Source organism: Quercus suber, unplaced genomic scaffold (assembly GCF_002906115.3).
Source record: "Quercus suber isolate HL8 unplaced genomic scaffold, Cork oak 2.0 scaffold_383, whole genome shotgun sequence".
In the NCBI taxonomy this organism is placed as follows: domain Eukaryota; kingdom Viridiplantae; phylum Streptophyta; class Magnoliopsida; order Fagales; family Fagaceae; genus Quercus; species Quercus suber.
In genome coordinates, this window is record NW_027069835.1 from 379266 (window position 1) to 398994 (window position 19729).

At 35.4% G+C, this 19729-nt stretch overlaps 1 protein-coding gene across 1 annotated transcript; it reads right to left on the bottom strand.

Annotated features, from left to right (window-relative positions):
- Positions 1–10266: 10266 nt before the first annotated feature.
- Positions 10267–13899, bottom strand: LOC112039962 (uncharacterized). Its single transcript, XM_024072864.1, has 3 exons — positions 13366–13899; positions 13017–13248; positions 10267–10754 (listed from the first exon to the last, which is right to left on the bottom strand). Exons 1-3 carry the CDS (start codon positions 13897–13899, stop codon positions 10267–10269), a joined length of 1254 nt encoding a protein of 417 aa, XP_023928632.1.
- Positions 13900–19729: the final 5830 nt, after the last annotated feature.

A 19729-nucleotide genomic window follows, 5' to 3' on the forward strand; every position in this document is an offset into this window, starting at 1 on the left:
TCTTTCTTTTCCTCAAGTTGAAATTGGTCTTAGTCTCAAATGACAAGCACGAAGAGGCTGTCTCTTCTTTTGGAGCCGCTGCTTCACGGGGAGAATGATGGGAGGGCAGCTCAACTTGTACAATGACTTCTCGGGCCAAGAATTCGGGCACCCAGACGTCAATTCGAGCTAGCTAAGGATCACAAGCTCTAATCGCATTGCCCATGTCTTGAAACTTGTTAGACAGAGGCTTGAAGTCAAGGATAAGATGAACGACTCTGAGTTGTTTGTCCTCGCTCACAAACACCTCGGATCTCAACACCTTGTTGAGATCAAGGACGTTGACAAAGTTAAGGTTAGGAGCCACGTATCTTTTATCTGTGAAAAATAGTCGAGAAGCAAAACCATATTTAGAAAAATGAGTCATCAAACAACAGGAAGCAAAGTGCTAAAAGAATGAAAGAAGAGGCAAAGTGCAAGATCAATTCCTGTGTTAAAATACCTAAACCTAGTATACCCCACCTAGTGTTCCTTCTTAGGTTGGGCAGTAAAGACCGTCATGCATTCGCCTGAGGCGATCAAGAAGTCATCTTTCATGCCCTTGTTGGATTTGGAGAGACACGAGACGAGCCTAATGATAGGAGACCTAGACTTAAGATAATAGCCAAGTCTGCAAGCAGATGACACTTGTACATCCAAACAATGTTGTGCCAGGTGAGGTCCAACCCCATTTACTCGTTGAGAGCGTCTATGCTACCAAGGACCCTAAACAAGTTGGGTGCGTATGGGCGGGGACATATCCTATGGGTGATCAGGTACTCCTTGGTCACTCTACCCATGGGAAGCCTCATTCCCTCTTCTATGAAGGCAATCATGGGAATGATGACCTCCCCTTCCTTTTTGAGGGTATGCCACTCACTCAGAGGGCAATACCGTAAGGAGACCCCTTGGGAAATATGATACAAGGCCCTAAACCCCCTATACCAGCGGGAGAATCTACTAAGTGAGCTAACTTACCCATCTAAGCAAGCTAAGGTGAGGCGAAGAAACCTTTTGGAAGAAAAGAATAGAAGATAGAAGGTTGAGAAAGCTGGCCGAAGAGAAAAGAACGTAAGAATAAGATTGGGATAAGCAGGGAACTTACGAGTATAATATCTTGAGTCACTTCAGGAGCTTCTTGAAAGTTTGAAGATTTGGAAAATCTTGAAAGTTTGAAGAGATTTGGAAAGTCTTGAAAATTTGAAGATTTGGAAAATCTTAAAAGTTTGAAGGTTCGGAAAGTGGGAGAAATGAATCCCTCAGGCGCCTTATGTAGGAGGCGGAGTTGGGTGGGATTTATCCTGCCCAAATTTCAAGGAAAAATATCAGCCGTAAGATCTCTATCTCATCGTAGGACGTGGGGAACAAGGCGCCGCATGTAGCATTTAATGAGACGTTATAGACTCCAAAGCGCCAGGAACAGTTATAGTGCGTACGAAGTGACGTTCTCACGTGCGAAATTCAAAGAAGCGTGAGGAATTAATTATCCAAGGTCAAAACCCCACTTTTCTCCTCGAATAAGAGGGAAAAGTCGGAGTTTCTTCACGTGTCATACCCAAGGCCGAAGAGGCCAATATAGTTCTGAGGAGCCTATGCACTCGGACGTAAAGCCGGAGAGGCAAGCCACAGCCACGTCAAGGGCAAATTACTAGAGGGGGGCTACACTGTAAATGAAGAGTTTCACAAATGGGGTTAGCCCTAATGTGATTGGAAGGATGGTAGCTACCACCACATTTATTGCACCTCACCAAACTCTCTAGCCGCATTTATGTGGAGAAGACTCTTGAATAGTGCTGTCTTGGTTGCCGCAACTTACAGAAGACTGGGGAGGGCATCTAATAGGACAAGCACTCAAGTAGTAGCTTGCATAATCAACAAATGGAGAGTCAAGATCAGGCAAAAGAGGTTATATAATGTGAGAGATCCTCCAGGGACAAAGGGAGGGGTTTAGCTGAAAATTTGAAAAAAATTTGCATGAATTTTGTCCTTCGTCTCTAAACTTTAAAAAAAAAAAAAAACATAATTTTTTCATCCATAAGCAACATCAATTTCAAAAGTTCATTTTCATATCTAAATTATTGAAAATAAAAAAAAATAAATTCATTAAAATTTTAAAATTTATGGACAAAAATAAAATTTCGTGTAAAAATTAGAGACAAGATCACAAGAACAATATTTTGGCCTAAATTCAACACATGGTTGCAATTGCATTGATCAATTAAGCATAAATAATTTTATCTTTTTAGAAAACAATTAAATTTAATACAATTGATCATGCATTTGTCATAAGTCTTGTAACTTAATTTACACTCTTGAGTATTTCCAACAATGATAGTGAGTTGTGTGTAGATAACTTGCTCTCACATTGCTTAAGAGAGTAGTGTGTTGTGTGTAGTATAACTTGTCTCACCCTCCTTTAAAAGTTGACATGGTTTTTTAGTGGAGTTGTGATGTGCCTTTGTGTTAGAACCCATTTCTCTTTTCCTTTTGTGTGTATGTAAGTGTTTTTCAAGTCACTTTTATAAAAAATATAAAAAATTATTAATAAAATTATTATAAAATATTTTTAAAAATAATTTTTAAGCTAATATTTTTAAAGTGTTCATTAGTATTTTCTAATGCATTAACTATGTCGTAAAAAATAAGTTAAAGCTAACGTTGTTAAATATTTAAAACTTGAAAAACAAAAAATGTGTTACAATTACACTGCATGCCATTCTTACCGACTAGAATCATTTGCAATCAAAAACTAGTACAGTATATATCGTTGCTTTCGAAAATTCGACATTCCAGACAAAAATATATTGAAGATCTCCAAGGGCTACAATTTCTCTCACCGACCCGTAGGATGTTATTTATTTGTCCCACATATCTATCATCCTATGCTCACGAAAGCAACCAAAAAGAAAAAAATAAATAAATAAAGAAAGGAAAAGAAGCCCTCTAGCTCCTAGCTATTATGTCTGTCACTCCTGTTCTAGATCGAAAGGTCGAAGTCCCCAAAAAATATTTATGAAAAAAAAGTACCAATGAATGAGAGATTTGTAAAACATGCATCAGCAAAGTGCGGTACCGCGGTCCTGCTTGCCCAGGTCCGGTAACTGTTGCTGGGTCATCGTCTTCACTTCACTCGGTAAAAGCAAAAGCAAAAAGCAGAGAGTAATCGAATCCACCCTGCCACCGTGCGTACGTGTTCTTAATCAATCATATCCAACTGCCACATTTTTTTTTCCCTAAATGCACTGCACCCACCCTCTCCACTATTCCTACGTTTATCTTTATGACTTTCTCAGCATACGAAACTTCTAGATTATTTATTTATTTTAATTAATAATGATAATGTCTCTTAAAGTCTTAATACTTTGTATTTGACCTGAGCTGAGTGGTTTGAGTGGGAATTTACTGTATATGTTGTGCTCAAAGTAACAACTTCATTAAGATTTAAGTGAGTTACGTGTTATTATAAAAAAAGAGTTAATATCTTTTATACATATTTTATTGCACATTTTTTTTCTATGCATAATTCAATTTTTGAACTAAAATTATGTTTCGGATCTATGACTTAGCTCAAAACTATTTAAATTGTGTGTAATATGACGGTACGTGTTAGAAAGTGTTTTTATATAAACTTGAATTAATTATTTTGATAATTTTTTATATTTTTTTAATGAAAATAAATCAAAAATTTCTTTAAATGTGTTTATTAATAATTGACCTGTGCACATTTTAACAACGCCCATATTTTTAATGTATTTTAGTCACCTCACCTCGACAATTGTGGCAAAATGTGATCCATTCCACTACCAAAAGCTAACTACGGGCAACCTTGAAAGCCAGTTCGGCCAAACTTAAAGTAATCAGTTTTCAACCCAAAAAAAAAAAAGAAGCTGTATCAGAACCTAATAGTAATAATTATCTGAACGAGATGATAATTCATTTTGATTGGGGATCGCTCAGGAGACATGGAGGAAAGGAAGGCAATCATGACTGTTGTGCAGGGAAACACAGTGACAGGGTCATGGTTCTATCTGTACGGAATGACATCTTCCCCATAAATGATTTTGAAGTGAAAGGTCTCCATTTCCTGGGGTTTTTCCAAGTGCCTCTTGGTTTTCTCATATTTGTCTTCATGCCCATGTTGTCTGTCTCGCCCGTTTGTTTTATGCCCTCGTCAGCATAACTCTAAAAAAAAAGTTATGATCCTAAAATTATTCGAGCATGACAAAATCAGGGATGGAACTATGTATGGGCTGAGGGGGGGGGCAATGGGCGGAGGGGGGCTTGCCCCACCCCCAAAGATTTTGAAAAGCCAAAGACTATTATGTTTATCTGTACGGAAGTCTAGAATTTTGTCCCAAAATGTATATTTTGGCCACCCTCCCTCAATAAACTTTTCAAATTGGCCCATGAAATCAAAACAAAAAAATTATTTGCCCATTCCAGCATTCCATTTGCCCAAGAAAATCAAAAACCTTAATTCAATCATTTGGACAATTCACAAAACCGGATAACAAAAAGGGTCTGGTTAATGTGTGCCCTAAAGGCACACATTAAGGGCTCGTTTGGTCATAGAGTTTAAAAATTGTTGTTTAAAAAGATGTAAAAATTATTGTTTAAAAAGTGTTGTTGAAAAACGTATTTTTAGTGTTTATAAAACAAAAAAATGTGTTTGGTATTATAGTTTAAACAATATGTTTTTAGTGTTTAAAAAACATAAAAATGTGTTTGGTATGTATGTTTAATTTTATAAAAAAAGCTGAGCAAAAGTACAAAATAATATTTTTAAATCAGGAGAGAGACAATAATAACATTATTTTGTTGTTGGAGTCCTTCTTCATCCCTTCTCTTCTTCCCTGAGGGCAGAAACCAAACCCACGCAGTCCTCGTCTCCATCTACGCCTCTGAATAGCCACGGCTAGGCTTCACGTTCCTCGGATCTTATCTCCACTGTCAGCACTCCAAGACCCAACAACCACTCTTGCGTTTGTAGCCGCCGACCCATAACTCCAAGATCCAGGTTCGCATCTCCCTTTCACCTTGCTTGTCAATGGGTTTTTTGTGTAAAGCGTGAACAGTTACTTCTTCAGTCACAGATTTCTCACTCTTTATTTTGTATTTTTCCTTTTGTTTTTTATTTGTTATTTTTTTCCTCACCAATCGGGAAAACCCATTTTTCCTGTTCTTTGTTTGCTATAGACACAATATTTGATTTACAATCCAAACATACACACCCTACGTTCTTGAAATCTAGAAGGGTTTTCTCAAAATCTTTGCTGTTGAAACAATTCTTGATTTACAACCCATTCGATTTTCCATTTTCCATAAGACTCTGTGAATCATTTGCCGAGAAAGCATCGGAAATTTGATGAATTTGTGGTTTTTCCTAGGGCTTCTCAACTACGAAAACCCAATGTTGCTTGCTTGCTGTTTGAAATTTGAGGGTCTTTTGAGTGTATTTTTAAGCTAATATGAAATTCTCCATAGCTGATTATTAGTTTCATTAGTGCATTTTTACTATTAGTTTTAGTTGATTAGGTATAGTTTAATTATTCATGAAGTTAAGCTTGGTGAATTTGATGAATTTGTGGCTTGTTTGACTGAATGAAGTTGAATTAAATTTGGATATGATGGATATAATGTGGCGCTGTTGAGGCCAATTCCTCAATTACAGTGCTCAAAACAAATGTTTTGTGAGGTTTAGGAGTATTTTCGGTTTTATCTGTTCTGGTTCTGTGATCGATGGTTTTCTAATTCAAAATTTTGAAAGTTTGTATTAATCTCACACCAAAATTTCGAAAACAGTTATAGGAAATTGCATTGCCAATTATTCATGAAGTTAAGCTTGGTGAATTTGATGAATTTGTGGCTTGTTTGACTGAATGAAGTTGAATTAAATTTGGATATGATGGATATAATGTGGCGCTGTTGAGGCCAATTCCTCAATTACAGTGCTCAAAACAAATGTTTTGTGAGGTTTAGGAGTATTTTCGGTTTTATCTGTTCTGGTTCTGTGATCGATGGTTTTCTAATTCAAAATTTTGAAAGTTTGTATTAATCTCACACCAAAATTTCGAAAACAGTTATAGGAAATTGCATTGCCATAATAGCTTCTCTTTACCAAAGTATTAGAGCAATAATTTCTTAGGAGATTTCTATGCATGCCTTGTTTATCGATTGCCTCCTTTTAAGAACATTTCAATTGGTTATTTCAGGAGAGCTATTTCCTTGAATCTTGATGTCATGGTAGATGGCAAGTACTGGCTTGTAACTATCGAAGCATAATTTATGGAATGTGGTTAGCTCATTGCTGATTGGATTATTGCAAGTTGAGCAATGTAATTATATCCATATGAATTCTTAGTTGCCCCCACATTCCCGAGTCAGGTATGTATAATAAAGGGAATCTCATGTTTAGGAGGTACAAAATTGTTTGATGCTTAAGGACACTTTTTTGATGCCTAAAATAAATTGGTTGAGTTCTTAGCTGGTTCTATGGTTTGCTCATGTTACTCTCACTTGGCCTAGATCCATACTAAAGTTTGATTAGTCTTCTTGCTGGTGGAACTTTAATAAATTTTGTGTTCCCTTTAGCCACTTACTTGGTTGGCCACTCTCCTGGACCAACAATCCCTTTTTCTAAGGAGGCTTTGTAGCCTAATTCTTTGGTCTTCATGCTAACCTCGTCGGCAACTGTTTTGTTTCAGCCCTTTATGTAGGGACTTTGTTCAAAATTTACCTTCACAATTTTGGTCCACAAGCACTCTTAAGCCAATAAGTTTAGTGCCTACACACTTTTTCATAATTGTTCTACATACAAAATTGTGATCTTCAGATATGTATGGTGTGTCCTTTTGTAGTGTTGCTTACGTTGTTTAATACTATAACTCAGTAGGTTGTTGGCTTCTTCTTGCAGATGTCGGACGCAATGCATGACGATATTGACGATGGCCTTCAGTTCTGAAATTGCAACTGTTTTTATGGCATGAAAGCAAGTGTGAGGATTTCGGATAAGCGAAATGAGAACTGATATAGGCTTTTCCAATGTTGCCCAAAGGACGCATGTAGGTTTTTTCAATGGTGTATTCCCATGAAGACGCCATTGTCATATACGGAGGAATTCCAGCAACTACAAGAAGAGTTGTGTGTGTTGCGCGAGGAATTGAGGATAATGCATGACAAGGTCCATCCCTTAGATCAGACAAAAAAAATGGTCAAGATTATGTTTATTGGATGGGGTTTGTTATGCACTGTGCTTGCACTACTGCTAACTACGACAATGGTGTAAGCCAAACTGTTATGATGATGTATTCATTCTTACTGTGTACCCATATTATCTTATTATGAACTATTGACTCCTCTTGAACTTGATGCACTTTGTACTAGTTTTTTGACAATCTTGAGTCACTCATTTTGATAGTGCTAGGTATATGTATAGGGTTGACTCTTGACTCTTACAGTAGTATGTTATTGGCTTAATGCTTCACTTTTTTCTTAGAATGAGAATGCTTGCTTTAGTGTAAATAATGTAAAGGATTGTAGTGATCAAAAAAAGAAAGGTTTGAATTTATGTTTTTTTGTTCTTCTCAGGCTTTATTTTGTCTAACACTTCTACCTTTAATTTCAGCCCAGCAATATTATAATTTTTTGATTATTTATCTTCATGGCTGACCCTAGCTAGTTTGTGGAGTACCATTGCTGACCTCAAAATTTAGGATTACAGCTTTGTTGTTGTTGTTGTTGTAGGTGGTTATATTGCAAGTTCTGAATGAGTATGGGAAAAATGATTCTATATCATTGTTATTATCAATTTTAGGTTCTTTTTACATATTACATTTATGAATAATTGACTTATAGTTGTTTTTTATTTCTTGGAAATGCAGTGACTGAACTGTGCTGGTAGTTATATAATGTAAGACTCATATAATGGCATATATCATGTTCATTGATGGAATTGTATGAACACCCAAAGCAGTGAACATGAACGTTAGAGAAGCATGAATGTTAATGGTGATCTACAAGCAAATAAAAGAAATCTGTGAATGAATTGCAATTACTCAAGTAAAACCTCAATCGTAAAAGGAAAATCAATTACCAAAGAAAGTATGTTTTCCCTCATTAAAAATGAAGATATCAAGGCTGCGCAAAATCAAAATCACCTCTTTTGGTTTTGGGGGTTTCTCTTTAGGGTTTACCTTTTGAGTCCCTTTGTCCCACCTGGCTAGTTTTTTTCATGAGGCATGTCTCTTTGCCATTGGAACTGTAATTTTCTCATTTTTTTTTTTGGAACTTCTAACAGTTTCAATTAATGGGTCCTATTTCCAGCTCCATCGGTACATTTTTAGTTTGTCTCATTCTAAGGTGGGGGAGCATTTTAAATTTTTAATTGTACTTATCAAAAAAAAAAAATGAAGATATCAAGACATACCCCACGACACCAATTGCTCGAACCTGCATATATTAAGTTTGTTAATTGAAAATAAGTGGAGGATGGTGATGTTCAAAAGTTGTAAGGAATTCAAGGCAAAGTGGAGCAAACACTACAGTTGTGCAATTTGCCAATTTCTATGAATGGAAAATGGTAACCACAATGCATAATTTTACACAATTTTAGCCACTAATTAAAGTTGTGTAAAATTATAAATTGTGTAAAATTATGTGATCTTAACATTACTCTTTTATAAATAAACCGTTTTTATACTTGATTTTACAACTTCTTAATTAGTTGTTATCAAAGTTGTGTAAAATTATGTAGTTTGCTCTTCTATGAATAGGTCATTTTCATATTCAATCTCACAACTTGTTGACTTGTGTGATTGTAAATGATTGATCAAAAGTGGTAGATCAATGCAAATTAGAATGGCCAAAAAATCCCCACCGCTCATATTAACACATCAACATGTAAAATTAGGATGTTGATTATTATTATTATTATTATTGAGAAACAAACACACACATAAGAAAGAGGAAAATAAGTTCTAACACAAACTCACACCGCAAATTTCACTCAAAATTCTCATGGTAACTGAGAGTGTGTCCCATTTTTCTTAAGAGGATGTTGTAAAATTGAGTTTGGGATTAGTCCTAAAATTAATTGTATCACTAAAATTATTCTTAAGATTTACCTCGGTAATCAACTCATGCGACTAAAAGATAATTCAAACTTATAAAGCAGACTTCATCAAGCAAATTTGGGTTTGGAGTTATGTAAAAGTCACTCCATCTAAAATTTTTTGCTATATATATATATTAAAAAAAAATTGTCTCATTTAATATGTACAATACATAACATTATAGAATTATTAAAAAAATAATAATGTTATCCCTTGATTTAATAATTCTTCTATATATAAAAAATAAAAAATAAAAAAAAATCATTGAGAATGACAACAAAGATTGGCCACGTTAGAAACTTGCATGTAGGAGTGGCAATGGATGATCCAAACTTGCATTGCGTCTATGGCATGACTGGCACCTTTGAAATGCATTCAATTGCATTAAACCAGAGAGTGCAGCAGAGTCAAAAAGTATGCCTGCGGCCTTTGATATGTAGTAAATTATACTAAACTGGAGAGTGCTTCAGAGTCAGAAATTTTGACCCCTAAGCTATTGATATTTAGTCATGCCAAGGTTTCTATTGTAGGTGTTGATTAATGAAGACATTTATTATAAACTATGAAATTAAATTGGCCATGTTGTAGCTCCGGATTATAAGACAGAAAATTATTAACTTTTTTTTTTTTTTTTTTTTGGCAAGGTAAGAAACAAAAATCCCAGGTAAGAATCAAAGGTGCTGACACCCCATGCACACATGCAAACACTTTCTTCCATCTTCAGGGAGATATGAAGTAGCAAACAACAATCCAATTTTACACATGGCCACTACACAAAAGCTTAATACATTTGCAATTGCTATCTTTTACCAACAATTTCAATCCAAAAAACAGTCCACATTTGCAATTGCTACACTATAAATTGAAAATGGTGTTCCCAAAGCTGAACTCATCCCATCACTCCTCATAATCTACCAAACACAATAATTTAGTTTACCATCATATGAAACATGAGGGACTTACAAAAGCTGTCCAAGATAAATGTTCCCAGTGATAACAACTGTTTCAAAGACCAACCAAAACACATACGTAATTCTACTTAGCAACTGAACTAAAAAGCAAGGAAATGAGATGAAGCAAAGTCAACAACAGCAAAAGTTCCATGTTATCCACATTTTACAATCTAGTCCTAAAAAGCTCAATCACGGTTGCCTATGTAATTTGCCCACATAGCAGCAGTTATCGCATCACGATACTTCGACATTGCTCGTTGTGCACGAGAATTAAAAGCTTCTTCATTGCCCCCACTACATACGCGTGCAGCTCCTGTTGGGTGTGCGTCACTGTTACGCATAAATGATCCTTCCCACACTTGGAACATTTCATCCGCCCGGTTATACATGCGAATAAAGTTGTGCAGTGCACAACATGCAGTCACAATCAAGCGTTGTCTAGAGATGGAGAAGGACTGCATTTGAGTTAGGATCGGGAACCTCGCCTTCAACACGCCAAAGCATCGTTCAATCACCATCTGCAATGAGGAATGCCTATAATTAAACAACTCTTGTGGGGTAGTAGGTTGCCGGTTCGCACCCTGAAGCTCTTGGGCATGGTAGCGTACGGACTTGTGTGGGGGGAGGAATGCACTGCCTATTGCATACCCCGAGTCAACAAGATAGTACGATCCTGCAAAAAGAGTGATAACCACACAACAAGCGAGGTCTCACATCATAGTGGCTAATATAAATAGAAAAACAATAAGACAAGTGTAGTGATACATTTGTATGACCCAACCAAATTGTAAACTCCCAATAATAAATGGTTTAATGTGTGCTCTAAATGCATATATTAGCAAAATCCTTAAAACAAACCTTTACGCTTTACTCTTCATTCTCATTCACAATTCTAAAGCTAGTATGCCTTCCGCTTTTTCTCCACAATTTTGCTACCATGCCAGCCCCTATTGTTTAGTTGTTATCAAATATCAACACAACCAAACAAAGAGTGGTTCTTGTGCCACTACTTTATGCACAATTCACCCACGTGGCGAGTTTAGGATAGGATTACTTACTTCAGCTATCTCATCACAAAAAATTTCTCTCTAACACTTTCTCTAAAATTCTTAGATATCACGTAAATAATTTTTAAGCACTATACTCAATAATCAAATAATTCAAAAAAAAAAAAAAAAAAAAAAAAAAAAAAAAAAAAAAAAAAAAAAAAAAAACTTCACACCTCGCTGATTGCTAAACCTAAAATAGATGAAGTTCAACATCAATCTCCTATGTACATACCCTCATCAATAACAACCTCAATATTTCCTACCCAACTTTAATTCACACACAACCAAAACCTACCCACATCATTCATAAATTATTGAAGGCAGATTCTGAAAACAGATTTTTTCACCCCAAATTAACTTGAACATTCATTAACAAAACAGAGATGGGCTTAGGCCCTCGGCCTGATGAGTTATCAATAGAAGAGAAATATTATTCAATGGGGACAAGGGGGGAAAAACAAAACAAATAAACTTTAAAGAATTTCCCTCTTTGTTGAAAAGATCATTAGAATATTCTTTTCTCTAAGCAAACAACGACAGACAACATAGAATCCAGAAGCAATACACCTCTAATTGCTCCAAAACATAATTTAAAAATAGAATTTCTAACCAAACCCACAGAGAGTGAAAAGTGGAATAATATCATATTATAAATATAAATCAAATTCAAAGAACAAAACTTTCCAGGACACAGATAACGTTTTCCCAATGACAAACAGAGTTGACATCCAAATCCGAGGTATAAATTTCATAAAAAAAAATACTACTATTACTACTACTACTCAAACTTCATGCTGTAACAAAAGAAATTCAAAACCCAAGAGCTTACGTAGAGATTTGAAAATTCATTAAGTGGCACACAAATAATCAAAGAACTAGCTCAATGTCCGTTCTTGAATTTTGAAACCCAGATGTAAACTTCCATGAAAATATGACTCAAACTACAGAAAACAAGAAACAATTTTGAAACACCACCAGAATTCACACCAACATACGGATAAAAGTTGATGAAATGACAAAAAAAAGTTCAATGAAAACAACAAAAAGCTTCAAAATCCCAGAAAACTGTGCAAAAGGAAATTCCAAAATAAACTTCCAAGAACAAAGTAGAAATAACTTTCCCAATTTTAAATGTCGTGTTTAGGTTGTAGAATTGTTTAGAGTTAATTAATTACGATAACTCTACGTTATATCCTGAAATTATTTTCTTCTCTAATGAGCAATGGATGTATTGGATCCCCACGAATTAAAAACAAAAATAAAAACCTATAAAGCAAATAAGCTTAAGACAAAAAGAAATAGGCCCATGTTAATGATAAACAGAACATATTACACACTAAAGCTGACATATCTTTTAGAAAGTTTATGAGGCAAAGAAGCAAAACATAGGTTCCAGTAATTTAAAAATAAAACAAAAAATTTCAAGGAAAATATTGCAAGAAAAGAAAGAGAATAAATTTGAAATGTTGTAATAAATAAACTTCCAAGAACTGTGCAGTGATATCACTACCCCCACAGGACAGCTTTGTTTTGTGAAGTTTAATCCTTACTTCACCGAAGCTTTTCTTTTGGGAAATTAAAGTAACTATTGCCAAAAAGAAGTGAAGTTGAGTGTTAATATTAAAAACTTTAAAAAGTTGAAGTTAAAGGTCAAGAGTGTTAACTCAACTGCCCAAACAGATTATGTAATTTGCAAGAAAACCCCCAACTTCTTGCCATCTTCACAAGATGTAAATCACTTCACAACTTATTCCCAGAGAAGAAACTTAACCATCATAGAATTAGCCAACCCTTGAAAAAGGGGATACTGTTTGCTTGAGAATGATATGACATCAAAGAGTTTGGCCAACCCATAAGATATAGAGAAATTGAAGTCTATTTTTTACCTCTAGGCAGCCAAGGAAACTCATACTCGGCATGTCCAAATGCATCCTGCATGACTCGTGAATCATTTGCACTCCCTTCCCATCCAGTATGCACATACGTAAACCGCATGTCGAAGTTGCATGCACACATCACGTTTTGGGTGATGTTACTCCGTCTATCTATGAATGCGGTGGTCCTACCGGATGGGGCAGAGGCACTTATATGCGTCCCATCGATAGCCCCCACACATTTCTGTTACAAAAAGAGGTAACTCTAGTTGAGGATTCTTTAAAAAGAGAGTGCATAGGAGAATGAAAATAGAGAGAAACTGACAAGTGAATTAACAAAAAAAGAAAAATCAAAGCATACCTCAAACCATGGATAATATTTCTCGTTCCCTCGAAGGGAATGAGGAAGCTCAGCTGCATCAGCGTCGGGCCGGATGATGAGACATCCCAAAGCATGGATAGCACGCAAGGCACGCCGGAACCGCCTTTGAATGGTCTCGAGAGAATGTTGGAAGCGGTTGGCAGTTAGTCGGTAGTCAGCATTGTGTCCAACAATAAATAGGACTGTTGCAACGGCCTCCTCAACTGAAACAATAGTAGTGTCCTCCTTTAATAGGTGCAGTCGCTTCAACTCATTACACAAGTGCCTAAAAATGGTCTTGTCCATGCGGAATATGTCGTAACACACTTGGGGATTTCCTTCTAGTACTTCAATCACATATGACCTCCCAGTCAAGATACTAGTGCACATCGGTCGCTTCATGTAGTACTTTTGCACGTACTCTATGCACAACTGAACGTAGGCTATGGCAATCTCAAGCTCCACGTCACTATCATACTCATCTGAATCGGACTCAGCCATGCCTGAATCACGATCTGAATCGGTGTCGGCCATAACTAAATCACACTTGTGGGCAGGCAATAAGTTCACATCAGCCACTATAAAGAAGTACATATATATATATATATATATCGCTATATGTATATATGTATCTATATTGTTGTATGTATATATATATAAGTTAGTATATATATAAATGAGTATAAATGTGTATAATATTTCTGCATAATGGTATTTATAATTCTGAGTAAGTAAGTATATATATATATATATATAAGCTGTGTGCATATATAAGTCAAGGGATGAGCCAAATACTCCTTCAAGCCAATGTCACTTGTATGGTCAATGCAATTAAGGTTTCTTGGCATAGCTAACAATGTATGAAGCAGATATGTGACACATTAAATAAATTTGCAAAATTAAATGCATTAGCTTACTTTTTGGAAATATTAATAGACAAATTAGGAATAACATGCCTAATTGAATGCACCATATCTAATGAAATATAATTACATAAGGATTCGGATAAGCTTTTCCACCTGATATAACACCAAATTGAATGCATTAATGCAGTTAAGTTATAAGCACAAACAGTACCAATAAAGTTCCTATAAATGGTCTCAAATTTGGAATTCATCAAACCAATCCCAGCAGAACAAAAAAAGTTAATATATGCACCAATGAAGTGAAGCACTAGTTCCCACTCCCATAAAAAAATCATAGACAAATTACAAGAAGTTTGTTTAATTTATATATTCCCTCACCAAAAAAGGCAAGTCATGAACGATGACTTGAGCCGAGTTGAGACTAGTTTGTAGAATAATAACTTGAGTAATGTTAAAGATTAAAGATACTACAAAATTTATTGAATAATATTATAGGTCACCAACCACATTCATTGGTCACATCATTTTATAAGTTTTTTGTAATAAAATATATAGTAGTTTAGCATCTTCTATTCAACTAGAAATATTTTAAAATCTTAATCAATCATGGTAAAAAAAAGTGTATTAGATTTTGATACATCATATCAATAACTTAAATAAATAATAAAATAGTCTTTATAATTGATCACTTAAATATTAGGCATGTAACAAACTATAAGTCACTCTTATTTAAAAGTAAATTTTTAGATTTTAGTAACTTTATGAGAGTTACAAACTCTCGACGATAATCTAATACACTGATTGAATTGCCTTGGAATATTCCACCTCTTTCGTATATTCAACAAACAAAACCAATTCAACTGGATTTCCCTATTTGGTACAAACATGAACTGCCCAAAAGCCCTAGAAGCCCACAGTCCTATGCAGAAGACTACAGTAAGCCTAATAGCAAAAGCAACCTATTTCTTTTTCTTTTATGAAGATTATTTAAACTTGTTTTAAATGCAAGGAGTTGGTCTTGCTAAAAAAGGAGGAATGATTGTACAAACTACAAACAAAAACCCACCATGCATACACATTACTCTATCCTCAATTTGTTCATTGGCAGAAAGCGAACAAATCACTAGATAAAAGGACAGTACTGGATGACCTTTCCCCACGGAGGAGAGGGGTTTTTCGCGTTCACATTCTACTTCTACCATATCACTTAGCTATGTCCCCTCTTCTTTACTCACTTCTCAACCTATCTCTATTTGAGTATGAATTTGTGCTTAAATGAATACAAGTGTGTGGTTTTCCTCTGTATTTTCCTTTGCTATGTTTTTTTTTTTTTTTTGGTTATGGGGCTTTAAATTCACTTATAGTTGTAAACAATTATTGGGTATACATTGGTAAAGCAGAAATTGCATGTGCAAAAATAAATAAATAAATAAAGAATTTGTGTAATAAATATGATATAATTATATTCAAACTCTAAAATATAAATTTTTGGGTTAAGTAGTATCTAATATATCATATTGAGAGGTGTTATCAATCCTAACAACCAATTAATTGCTAAGAACAAGAGTTCTATATTGCTTATACTTAGAATTTCTGACAATCATTTATATTGAACCAAATATTACATTCCAAACTTAGCTGTATCCTCTATGCTGTAAAGATGAACTTTCCAGATTTAGATCTTACTTTGAAGTTAATGCTTGCTGCTTGGTAGTTTTTAGTGAGTAGGTAAATGTTTGTTAATCCGTATCATACAATTTCAAATGAGAATTAGTTGTAAGTATATCAAATTTTATTTAGATGGATGAGAGAGCGGTTGATGCCGAGGAAAGGAAGTTGTGGCCTACTGCAGTCGAGAGGCATTTCATTGAAATATTGTTAGAAGAGGATGCAAAAGGGAATATACCCAAGGCCAGTTCAAGAGTGGAACCTAGATAGTTGTTACGAATGAGTTTAACAAACGTACGAATAGAGGTTTCAACAAGACACAACTTACACAAAAATATCAACGAATGAAAACCCAACACCGCACGTTCTCCCAGCTCATCGCACGTACAGGAATGGGATGGGACCCCATTTCAAATACTGTGACGACCAGTGAGGAAGCATGGGCTGCTGCATTTGCGGTAAGTCCTTTAACATACTTCAAACTATTGTAGTTTTGTGAATTATTCTCAGTTATATTGTGCTTAGTTGGATCTATTGGTGTTAATGTGCAACAGGCTTTGTTTATCCAGCTGCTTTTGTGCTTGTCCTTTTTTTTTTTTGGGCTATTACTCTGTGTGTTTTCTCATGGATCTATTGGTACTGATCTTACAAACAAATATGTTTGTGCTTGTGTTTTGTTGTTCATAATGTTTGTCCCTTTGAGGTAGTGATGAAATTATGTTCTAGTATATGGAAAGTGAGTTGCTTAGAACATATTAATAAGTGATTAGGCACCTCACAAAGAACACAAATTGTTCAAATAAAAAGGCTCTTGTGTTAGAATTATTTTCAGTTATATATGTGACATTTTGGTATAAAGTTTGATGACATGTTGTTACTCTTTCTGTTCTTGGTATATAAGAGTGGATGGTTAATATAGGGTTATTATAATTACCCATCTGACTTGTATTGAGTTTTATATGAATAAGTCATCTAACCCATTATATATGGTTGTTAATAGGTCAATCATAAATTCCGGGAGTTCAAAAAAAGGGGCTGAGACACTATGATCTGATGGGCCAACTTTTCAATTCAAACACAGCCACGGGTTTCCTCCAAATGTTATCTGCCCAACCAGCTCCCAACAGTGATGAAGAGAGAGAACTTGATGCAGCCTTCCTATCTAGGGGGTACATGTCAATGTAAACATAGATGGTGTGGATGATGTGGAGGAGCTGCCCACACCGAGTGAAGCCCAAAGCCGGAGGCAAGCTGAAAAGCAACCATGTGAACCATCTAATTCAAGCGGAAAACGGAGGAAAGGCCACTCCCTTGAGTCCATGACTGAGGCAATATGGGGTTTTACTGAAATGAGGACCGTGGGGGAAAAAGTCCACCAACACTGGAGAGTCTGGTGTGGGGGCTGACTCTGAGTCAATTACACAAGCTGTAACTCTCCTCAACCAGCACACTGATGTGGATCATGTCACCTACTGCAAGGTTGTGCAGGAGCTTCATAACGCCAAGAGTAGAGCCGCTTTTTTTGCAATGACGGTTAATAGAAGAAGGGCCTGGATTGAGTTTATTGAGGGTGGATTGCAGTAGTGGTGGTTGTGGTTGACAGCCTAGGCAGTTAATCGATGATATGCCCGTGTATATAGCCTAGGAAGTTAGTTAGTACTCTTAGTGTGCCTTAATGTGAATAGGAAAAGTCTGTATTATGTTAATATTTAGGACAATGTTTGAATGCTGCCTTCTTTTATTATGTTGACTGCTGTGGACATCTATGCTACTTATGTAAGAAATATGTTTTGTGGTTGTCACTCTCTTCTATGAATTTCTTTGTTTTGGTGACATATATATATATGTGTGTGTGTGTGTGTGTGTGTGTGTGTGTATTAGTGGTATATGTGTATACAGTTGTGGTTGTCACCAAATATGCTGAAATTATTCATTTGCACGTCAATCTGATCTCTAGTTTCAGTGGTTGCTCATCTGAATTTTTTTGATCTCAAATTCTGTGTGATGCTTTGATATTATATGGATATATATATATATATTTTTACTTCTCAAAAAAAAAAAAATCTTATGTTTTCTTTATGTGGTACACACAGTAACAGCTATATATATATATATATATATCTACTGCTTCCAGCAATGGTTAGACACAGTTATATAGACTGACTTATAGATGCAGAAATATATGAGTGTTTTTGGTTTTTTTTTTTTTTTTTGGGTCATTCATTGTTGTCTATGATTTTTTTATGGGAGTGGGAACTAGTGCTTCACTTCATTGGTGCATATATTAACTTTTTTTGTTCTGCTGGGATTGGTTTGATGAATTCCAAATTTGAGACCATTTATAGGAACTTTATTGGTACTGTTTGTGCTTATAACTTAACTGCATTAATGCATTCAATTTGGTGTTATATCAGGTGGAAAAGCTTATCCGAATCCTTATGTAATTATATTTCATTAGATATGGTGCATTCAATTAGGCATGTTATTCCTAATTTGTCTATTAATATTTCCAAAAAGTAAGCTAATGCATTTAATTTTGCAAATTTATTTAATGTGTCACATATCTGCTTCATACATTGTTAGCTATGCCAAGAAACCTTAATTGCATTGACCATACAAGTGACATTGGCTTGAAGGAGTATTTGGCTCATCCCTTGACTTATATATGCACACAGCTTATATATATATATATATATACTTACTTACTCAGAATTANTAATCAATTTGCTGCAAAAATGTTAATGGCATGCTTAAATAAAAAGACTTAAATGATATATTTATTAGTACTAAAAATTTTCTATGGATATTGAAGCATAATTTTAGCATGTGTTCCATAAAAAATTACATACTTTGTTCACAATAAAATGCAACATGGGTAATTTCATGTAATCAGTGATATCTCAAACGCCCTCAAGTCTGATTTTTTTTCACGGCTCCAATCAAATTAGACGAACTTTCATGGTATTAAATATAACATCAAAATTAATGTAATCACATGGTTAGATTTCAAGTTAAGCTTAATCAAAATGCTAAAAATCAACAAAATTGATAAACGGCCCAATTAAGACAACATGCATGACCTAGGTACAAAATTATTACAATAATACAAGCAAGCAAATGATTCAGTTGCTACGAAATGATATCAATATTTGATTTACGCAGACCTACCAGGAAGGGAACATGGTGAGATTCGCTGTAGGAAGCAGAGGAGGAAGCAAAGGAGGAATCAGATGCTCTGTATAGCACAACAGAGGAGGTGAAGGATGAAGATGACACTTCCATCTGAATGAGGATTTCGGACTAAATATGGCCTACGCTGGGTTAATGTGAACTGATCTGTGTTAGATGGGGATGTGAAAGAAAGCTGCAACAACTAATTAATAAAACTACAAATTTTACCTGACCAAGGCCTTCACACTGTGTGAGTTTGGCTGTTGGTTAGCACCGAAGTCCTTCGCACTGTTTGGGTTTTGGTTAGCAACCAAGATTTGTAGGTCAGGGTGGGATCTCTTCGTAGGAATTGGGCATGGAATTATTAAGTGGACAAAATTGATTGACTGAAATGGTTGGTGATGCGGTGTATGGAGGAGACGCGTATATGGTGGGTCGGTGAGGATTAATGGAGATGGGTTTAATGTAGCTGGGTCGATGAGAGGAGTTATGGAGGTGGGTGAGAATTTGCTGGCTTGATTCGGTGTGTGGGTGAGATGGAGTTCTTTGGTACCAGCTGCTTTGGTAAAGGCGTGAAGAGAGATGAGAGGAAGACAGGAGACAACAATTGATAAAAGGCTAATTAGGTGGGCCATATATTTTTCAATTTTATTACCGAA

What these genes read in the sequence shown, in the direction of transcription:
- LOC112039962 (XM_024072864.1), bottom strand. Translation starts at nt 13,899, where the DNA reads ATGGCCGACACCGATTCAGATCGTGATTCAGGCATGGCTGAGTCCGAT. An exon ending in AATATTATCCATGGTTTGAG is followed by an intron (nt 13,249 to 13,365) that starts GTATGCTTTGAT and finishes TTTTTGTAACAG; the next exon opens with AAATGTGTGGGGGCTATCGA. An exon ending in GTTTCCTTGGCTGCCTAGAG is followed by an intron (nt 10,755 to 13,016) that starts GTAAAAAATAGA and finishes CTCTTTTTGCAG; the next exon opens with GATCGTACTATCTTGTTGAC.